General features: G+C 36.7%; 1 protein-coding gene across 6 annotated transcripts in view; it reads right to left on the bottom strand.

Annotated features, from left to right (window-relative positions):
* Nucleotides 1-517: 517 nt before the first annotated feature.
* The window catches only part of prdm11 (PR domain containing 11), a 185,331-nt gene continuing 176,106 nt past the window's right edge, over nt 518-9,742 (bottom strand). For 2 of the 6 annotated variants that reach the window (XM_072591825.1, XM_072591826.1), the window contains exon 8: nt 520-7,815. In XM_072591825.1, the coding sequence (XP_072447926.1) occupies nt 5,636-7,815 (2,180 nt within the window). In that variant the 3' untranslated portion in view covers nt 520-5,635. Of the gene's footprint in view, nt 7,816-9,742 lie in introns of all 6 variants that reach the window. The other 4 variants (XM_072591827.1, XM_072591824.1, XM_072591823.1 and 1 more) reach the window with 4 other exon arrangements.

Genomic DNA, 9,742 nt, shown 5'->3' with positions numbered 1-9,742 from the left:
TACAATCAACCACAGCTGGTAGTATAGGGCACACTGAGTACTAATTGGTAAAGTGAAAGAATGCCCAGGGCTGAATTAAATGGCCATGGCAGCGATCCCATCCACTGGTTGAAATGCTGAGCCCAACAGTCATTTCTTGAAGCCCCAATACAGTTAATACCCTGGCGTTAGTATTGCTGCTACTTTAAGAATGTAAATCTCAGCTTTAAGAACCAAAAGTCCTGTTAGATAGTTGCCAACTCTGCAGTCTCAGTAGTTCCACTGGAAGCGGTGGTTACAATTGGTACTGCAGGCAGCCAGGATCAGCCACCATGATGGAGATTCCTGAAGAGCACCAAGCATGTTGGGGTAAGGGGAGCTCCTTCCTAGTAGCAGCTCTTGCAGCCAGGGTGACCCTCTATTGACTCCAAGATGTTCACTCATGAAGGTCCACTCCCATCCCCAAGTCCACAATGAAGCCAACTTTATTGAGCAGTTTCCTGAAATGGTGTTGCTCCCAGTTGCCTCACGCTACAAGCGGAACACTAGCAATGGCAGAATAAGACCCTTAAATGCCATCAGTTGAGTCACTATAAAGCCTCAATTGATCTCCCTGTGAAAAGACTACCTGACCTTCCTGTCCCTAACTGAATTTGATCGAGTCAGCAAGGTGAAGAACATTCAGTCTCCCTCCCATGTTCCCTCCTAATTCAAAACTCCCAGAAGAATTAAATACCATCTCAATTGGGCTAACTCAATGAAATGTCAAGGAAAGATGAGGTTGTGGTAATTGGGATGATCAACGCAGCTGATAAGAACATAATATTTGCAGAAGCCCAGCATCTAACAGTGAATTTACTCTACAATTAATAGTGTGAAATCACGAGCTGCCATTCAGTTGACACAATGTTTACATGGCTTGTCAGCAAGAACTGACTTGCCCAACTAAGCTAAATCTCTGGATACCATACTCATTATCAACAGTTACAATTGTACATGTGCAGATCCCTACTCAATACACACTTAAGCTAAAATGGAACTTATTTTGTGAGTGAATATAATAAATGTATCCTTAAACAAAGTTTGACCCCCAGGGTAACAAGAGGAGGCCACATTCATAGGGTATGACTGAATTCCTGACTACAGTATTTCATGTAGAGTGCATACATGCCAAGAAGGAGCAAGGGTTTAGAGATAAGTAAATGAGGGCCAGATGGGAAAGTACAAATGACATTTCCTTAAAATTTCATTTTAAACATAAACCCAATTTTAACTAAAATATTATTAGAACTATTTATCTTTCAACTGAAACTAACAGAGCTAGACATTGGTCCATGAAAGCAATTTTCTCTGAAGCTTCTTGCTTTTCAATCAACTGATACTTAGTAAAGGTTGATACCTTTACTAAGATATCAACGCTACATGGTAAGTGCCTTCCCAGGGGAATCAGATCTTAAATATATTTTACCAAAGGAACTTTCAGATGATTCAATCTAATTTCATGTCATGTAATAGCTTCTCCCTTTTGGCTTTAAAACATCAAATACAGACAAGTTGATTTTATTTCCAACCCAGTATTGGCAGTGGTAAATCCATTAGGCCATACAATGCAATTTATAAGTGTACCAATACAAACATCAGCAGAGTCAATTGAACACAGGGATTTACAATCATGATTCTTTCATAAATATTTTTACCAAGGGGGAGGTCAACATTCAGGAAAAATTGCTTGACCACTTGCAGAACATTTTAATGAAAGCTAGCAAAGTGTTGCCCTTGTCAACTTCCAAGATAATTCAAGAGGGCTAGGAGTTAAAGAAACTAATAGCATAGGGCTTACATGTAGATAAAAAAAGAAAATGGCAAGGGAAAGGAACAAGTTTGCAAAACTGGAAGGTGACATAATTTCTTGTTAATCTTTCCTGCAATGGCAATGAAATGGGTTCTGTTGAAGGAAACACAATATGAACAACATGCTGCATCATGCTTAAAAAATGACAATGACCAAACAAAAATATAGAAATGATAAATGTAGCCCAGTAGTAAGGATACCATAATCTGTCTTCATCACCAATCAGATTACATAAGACAATGTGCATCATCCACATGGCTTCAAATAGCAACATCCAAGTCCTGTTTGAAGTGGTCATTTTCTCCACGTAGTATTTTTGCATAACTGAGATTGATGATGCCAACAATGTCAAATGGTGATCAAAAAGTGATGTGAAGCTACCATCTTCTTTTACATTTGATACTTATCTTTTTCAAAATCGTTTATTCTTTATATACCAGGACGGAGTTCATAAACATCATAAAAACCTTCAAAAGGCAAAATCAAGACAGATAGCTAATTCCAAGCAGCCTTTTTCCTCTATCAGACGACTGCATGTACAGTAGCCTTAATCATATCTGTTATATCTTTTTGTTACTTTCACCCCTCCAATTAATATCTGTCCACAGGTTATAACATATATCATAAGTTTCATGAGAAATCATTTATTTTTAACTGTGATGCTAATAATCTCAGTCACTTCTGGATAAAAATCAAAAATAGTAGTTAAACCATTGTAACTCAAGAGTGTGGAAATTAATTAATTCATTACATTTGGTAGCCCATTGATAAGTTGAGTGGTCAATGGCAGGCAATTTTGAGCAAACTTTTCAGTAACTCTAAACGTAGTAACAAAGACCACATGGTTACAAACATACACATGCATTTAAAAAAAATACAAACCATGGTGAGAGTAGGGCTTTATCATGCTGATAAAAGACATCTGTTTTGGTCTCTATTTTTAGACATCAGACAAGATGTTCATGATAACAGTGCAGATTTCATTCTGATCTTGATTAAACAATAGGTTGCTGAATTACTTGAAATTTATGAAGCACATATTTTAAAACCTAAAGGATTTCTGGCTGCTAGAAATTTCTAGTCTTGATACCTTATTAAATTTCCAATAATTTAAACACTTTATTTTAGTGACAGCAACTTGAATCATAGCAAGGATAACTGTCTATGCCAGGAGGCAGAAGAAACATTTTGAAAATATACAATATATGATTGGGGTTATGACAAAAGCCACCTTCAATAATAGCACTTCCCCTCTCTGCTCTGAATTTATTAAATCTACAGTGATTGAAATGAAGCTCAATCCTATCACAATGATATTAAGTAGTACTTATATGGATGTATGTTTGCTCGCTGAGCTGGAAGGTTCATTTTCAGATGTTTTGTCACCATACTACACCATAATCAGCGAGTCTCTAGTGAAGCACCGGCATGAGTGACTCACTTTCTGTTTAGAAAGCTGGTCACTAACACCAGTGCTTCATTAGAGGCTCACTGATGTTACCTAGTAGGGTGACGAAAGGTCTGAAAATGAACCTTCCAGCTCAGTGAGCAAACTTACTTCCAGAACCTCAACCTGAGCTACAAATTTTCTCAAAACTCACTAATGTGCTAATATTTCCACATTTTATAAACTTTGCAATTTAGAATATATCAATTTAGATAAAACTAAACTCTCTAATACTCGCCTAGGATTTTGTGCATTACACACTGCCAACAATTAATATTTTCCAGGGCTAAGTAACAGAAATTCATCACTATCCATATGCAATGCAATGTGTACATCGGTTGTGGTTCTTTCTGTAATCTATTTAAAGGCACTGGCATGGTGACCCATTTTCAGAGAGAGATCATCTTACCACATTCTAAAATTTGCATTGAGCAATAAGTTCATTATGGATTAGTTTCAATGTCTAAATGGGTACTGAGCTAATTGCTCCAAGATCAGAAAAGTTTGAAGGTAGAATAGTCATCTGCACTTTTTCCCTACCATCTTTGTATTTGAGTTATGCATTTGAATGTTGCCCAGACTGAAATGGTTAAGTTGCCTGATCTTTATTTTTTTTAAATAGCAGTCATAATAATTTTATGCGAATATGTTATATGATTGTACAATAATATCACACAGCATAATACCCAGGTTTACATGAAATTCTAAGATATCATGATTTTAAAAATTCAGCTCTAATAACCATCCTGCACTAGTTGGTGGCTACACGTTTAGTACCAATGTCTAGTCAATGTTTAAAATGGCTACAGACTGTTACGGTCACCTGGAAACAGCAGCCTTTCATAATTAACTGGCAAGGGTCAGTGGCTACACCCAAAGGCAGGAATCTCATTTCTACTGGCAAAGTTAATTTAATGAGAATATATCACATTAATAAAATATCTTTCTTGATCTACTAAAACTTTTATTTAGAACTCTCAAAAAATCATATCTGCTCTGCAAATGATGTCTCATTCTCAGAGTAGAAGACATTTTTAAAAAAAAATGTTAACATTAAATGCTATAATGTGAATTTGTTGACCTAACAAGATTAACGTTGATTTATTTGTGCAGTACTCTTTTCAGAGTAAAAACTGGAAATACTACAGGCATAAAGTATGACTAGGAACTGTCAAACTGAATGCAGTGTCATTTTTGGGGCAGCTGCATATAATGAAAGTGCTTTACAGCCAGTGAACACATCTGGCACTCTGGGAAAGGTATGATCTTCTAAATTTGCTATGAAAAATACCGATTTTAAAATATTACTCTCACACCTCAATGTATTGCTACTTGGCTCTGCCATTCCCAAAATAACTATGCTTCCTCCATTGATTACTGAAATTAGCAAATAGTCTTAGTATCATCTAATATGAAGACATTTTTAATAACAGACTGTTAACCAGTGGTAAGTGGTTTGTGACTGTCTAACTTTCACAGATGTGAGAATAATTTCTATCAACAGCCTTCCACCTAAGCACACATATTGATAGTTTTGCAGTCTAGTCTAGCTAACTGAACTGAAGTGTGCATGCTTGGCTGAAGCACCGGCTGATATGTGTCTGCTTCCTTTCACAGCAATAAAATGAGATAAAGAATTATATCCTCTTGATACATTCATTCCTTTCCAGGTGTTTTTTTTTAAAAAGACATGCTCACTAGACATGAAAAGTTGACCATCTATTATCAATAATTGTAATCTATAAAAATATTGTAGATACATATACTTTTTAAATCATTTGGACTATGTATTTTACATCTCTTACAACCCCACAAGTAACAAATTTTCTCCCTTCCTTCTCCCCATTAATCGTTAATTGTTAATGCTTAGTTATAGCTTCTGTAAATAACAAAACGAGTTAAAGATTAGACAAGGTGACTCTTAATGTCAACCTTAAACAGCTTAAATAACCTTTGTTTCAATGAAAAAAATTAGAATGACCAAGCACTTCTCTTATTATCTAATATTTGCATTACTAAAAGCAAATGAGCAGTTATTATTTTTGATGACCAACAATACCAAACCTTTTTCAGGCCTGTCCATTCTGATTATTTTGATCTCCCAATATAAGCAAGTACTGGTTATCAAAGGTTACAATACAATTGGGAAATCAATCGAGGGATTGGATCCTACAGGTCAGTGTTGCATTGTTTATCTGTGGGAAATTTTATCAACACCCTGTTGAATTTTCTGATCTGGTATTTGTACCAGTCTGTCACCAATAAGTGTTTTCATAAAGTTCATAAGTAAGACTGGGTTTAAGTTATTCCCAGTAAATCATGGAACTAACTATATGCAATTTAAAAAATCCAATCATTTACATGGTTTCATGAATATCTGTTATACAATCAGTTCCCATGTCCAGACCATGTAATGTTGGTTTCTGGTCCAATGAAGTAACTCTATTGATCATCTCTGGAGATAAGGAATATCTATTCCCTGACTTCTCCTCAAACCAACAATCCAGTGCTCTCTTAGCCTCAAAATTGGCAATTGGTGGTCCATTGACAGCAACCGTTAGAAGGTCATTGAGTTGGTCAAGGCTAAGTCGAGACTTGTTATTGTTACGTATCCGGTAGAAGGCACCACGATTTCTCTCACAAGCTGCAGTTGATGTTGGTAGGACAAGCAATAACTGAGTGATCCGATTTAGTATTGGGAATCTTTGTTTATACTTAAAAATGTGACGGCTCAACTCTTTGAAACCATTCTTATTGTAACACTCAGATTTGAGCTCCTTCCATTCCTGCAATAAGCTTCCTTGAATATCTCTGCCATCCAGACCTATTTCCCTTGCAAATGATGGAATAATTTCAAAGTGCTTATATATATACAAGATCTCTTCCTCACCATGACTCATCAGGTTTTCCTCATTTTGAGGCCATGTGGCAACATCAAACACTTGACATGCTCGAATAACTGAGCGACTATTAGAATCTAGCCTTTGGGCTAGAATCAGCTGGGTTTTTTGGCATATCTTCTCTCTTATTGAATTGAACTTAGCTTCTGCTACTCTTAGATTTTTCAGAGGAACACCATGAAAACTTTCGTGAAAGGTGTCCTCAAATTCTTGCAGATATTCTCCTGGTGATTCGACCAATCTGCTGATTTCCTCAATGGCTTCTTCAATCTTGTAATCTACATGGGTAATGAGGAGGTGATCACCTTGGAAAACAAATGCCAGCCGTGTAAGTACAGCAATGACATCTAATAAAAAATAGATTAGCTTAACTGACTGATAGTCCATGAGGAACTGCAGTAGAGCTAAAGCGATGGCAGCCGCATCAGCTTTATGTGCTTGACCACTAACATCTTTAAGATGAGCCACCACCTCCAAATAATCCTTAATTAACGCATTTAGGACATTCTGCTCTCCAATAATCCACCTAACGGCTCGAATGTCACCAAGGAATTCAGTCTCTTCACAAAGTGTTGCTGCAGTAGATCTTAGTTCACACATGAGTTTTGGGGAATAACGATAAAAACTCAGCAACTGCTTTAAGTTGTTCTCTAGTTCTTCCAAACAGGTTAGTTCCTTGTTGCTTATAGCATCCAATACTTCCAAATGAGGCCTATGCACTACGCAAGGGACAGAGAGTAGCCAAGGCAAAGTCTTTTTGATCTTCATGGCCAAACCTGCCCGTAGCCCTGTTGTCATCGTGGCTCCATCTACCCCAAGTCCTACAATTAACTTTTCCTCTTTCCATTTGATCCCTATACCCCCAAAGGCCCTGTCCAACGCCTGTATGTAACCATCCACTGTTACAGAACTCAATTCCTGCAGAGACAATAGTTCTGTAGCAGCTGGCCCCTCATTGGTAATATACTGAATATAGATTGCAACATTATCAGCAACCAGGTCATCTGTCTGCCCATCCAAAATCACACTCATAAATGGAGATACCCTGAGCCTCTCAAAGAGATCTTCACGAAGAGACCTTGCAATGTGATGAATTAAAGTTTGACAATCTCCCTCATTCAAGTATTGGTCAACAATCTTCAAATCACATTTTTTCAGAAGTTCAGCCAAAGGCCTGAAATCTGAAAAATTTCTTCCTTCAAAGGCAAGATGATAGGCAACATTGAACAACAGTGTCATATTTCGGCACATCTCTTCAGTTTTTTCTGGGTGCATCCTAAGCTTATAAAGCTGCAAGCACTTTTTATGAAGATTACTCTGGGCATGCAACTTGATAGTGTGGATTTTGAACTGCTTAGAGCCCAAGATGAAGGCTGATGTCCTGGAAGACTGAACAGTGTACTGTCTGCAAACATGGCACCACATTTCATTCAGAGTTGGTGAATAGCGTAGAAACCAGAACTTCTTCAGCCATTCATGCTTGAAGCGTCTGATTCTCCGGCCTGTACCAGTAGAGGTTTTCGATATTTCATCTGTGGTGGCTAGCATTTCATTGGACATTGACTCATCAGCTGAATCCATCTCCTGCTCACTAGTGTCATCCATGACAACTGGGACAGGAGTCTGTGCTTCTGGAGCTAGGATGGGTAAAGAGACAAAAGAAAATACAGATAAATTCAATAACTAAAAGCTTAATGTCTTAAATTCACAACCATATTGGGCCAAATTTTGCTGTAGGAGCAAACATTTTAGTGGTGCCTACCATTAATAGTCTTTCAGTGTAGGGTTTATGAAATTATAAGGCATTAGTGTCACAGTGATAGAAATATAGGAATCGATGTGAACATGACAAGTAATGTGACATCTTTAACTAATGAGGTTGAAGGATCACAGAGTCATACAGCATGGAACCAGACCCTTCAGTCCAACTAGCCCACACCAACCATGCTTCCAAACTAAACTAGTCCCCGTATTTGGCCCATATCTCTCCAAACATTTCCTCTTCATGCAGTTATCCAAATGTCTTTTAAATATTGTAACTGTATCTGTGCCAAACACTTCCTTTGGCAATTCATAACACACACGAACCACTCTGTGTATAAAAGTTGCCCCTCATGTCTTTTTTAAAGCGCTCTCTTCACTCATCTTAAAAATATGCCCCCCAGTTTTGAATTCACCCATTCTAGGGAAAAGACCCTTTGGATTCATCTTATTTCTACCCCTCTTGATTTTATAAACCTTTAAAAAGGTCACCCCTCAACCTCTGCACTCCATTGGAAAAGGATCCCAGCCTATCTAGCCTATTTTTATAACTCAAAGAAGCAAGTGTAAATTAGAGGTGGTGAGTGCAATGGCCAAGTCAGATATAGGAAGGGAAATAAAGTGAAATAAATTAAAATGTGATTGAGAGTCCAAATGTTTTTTTGTTACAGCCAATTAAGTACCCTTTAAGATGATAGTCATTGTTGTAATGGAGAAAAAAGAAAAGTTAACATATTTTTTAAATCTCTAAGATTCAAACCTGAAAAATTGGACTTCACTCTGGTAATAGATAATTTTTAATACCAGAGAGGTTGGTTGACTAATTAATACTGATCATAAACATAAGGGTTCTTAGACTGGAGTGACAAGATTTAACTATCTGTGATTATTTTAGTTGTTAAGTACTGGGCCAAGAGAGTAACTTCACGTAATTTAATGTATATCAATGGTGAGACAGATTGCAAAATATAATTTTCGCGAATGTACTTAAGCAGCAACCTTTGGATATTTGAGTTTAACAATTCTTTTGCCCATCAGTTGAATTTGCTGTACATAAATAATGGAAAACACCACTATGCTTTACTTTTATTTTCACAGAAGAATTTGGACCAATATCTCTCAAACAACATAGGAAATTGATAATTCCTCTATGCATATCCTTTATGTTTACCAACTGATGCTGACTCCTTCCCTAATCACCTCGAAGTGATATATTTCTATGTTTACCTTTGAAGGCTAGAGATTTTCTGACAGGCAGTGACCAATTTTACATAATTATACTTACAACTTAAGATAGGTTTCTAAAAATAATATCTAACAAAGCAACCCATCAAATACAACAATTGTTGATTAACTTTAAGAAAACGTGTGGATGCAATCAAAACCAGTTAACTGCAAAAGACTGAGACAAGATATTAAGTCTTTATAGGTTAAATATCATACTGCTGAAGTAGTACTATAGCGGAAGAGCACCACAGTGATATCTGCTGTGATATTAATTTTATTTTTAAACTATGGTAATTCACAGACAGTTAAACATTACAAAACAGATTACATATATTTCATCAGAACCAATTACATTATAGTGCCTAACTGCCTAATGATAGCTTAGTGCCTTATGACAGCTAACTTTTGCCTATAATATTTCCTTGATAGACTGCATAGATTAAGAACATATTTAACTAACCATCTGAGATTCACCCACACTGCCTTGGAAATATTAGATAACCATTATCCAGACTGAACAGACACTGTTACTGCAAATTATTTTGTTGCAATTGAATGTCTAACTCTAAGAATGTG

This window comes from Chiloscyllium punctatum, chromosome 22 (genome assembly GCF_047496795.1).
Source record: "Chiloscyllium punctatum isolate Juve2018m chromosome 22, sChiPun1.3, whole genome shotgun sequence".
Lineage (NCBI taxonomy): Eukaryota > Metazoa > Chordata > Chondrichthyes > Orectolobiformes > Hemiscylliidae > Chiloscyllium > Chiloscyllium punctatum.
The sequence above is the reverse complement of the archived record's forward strand: the minus strand, read 5'-3'. Positions and strand labels throughout refer to the sequence as shown.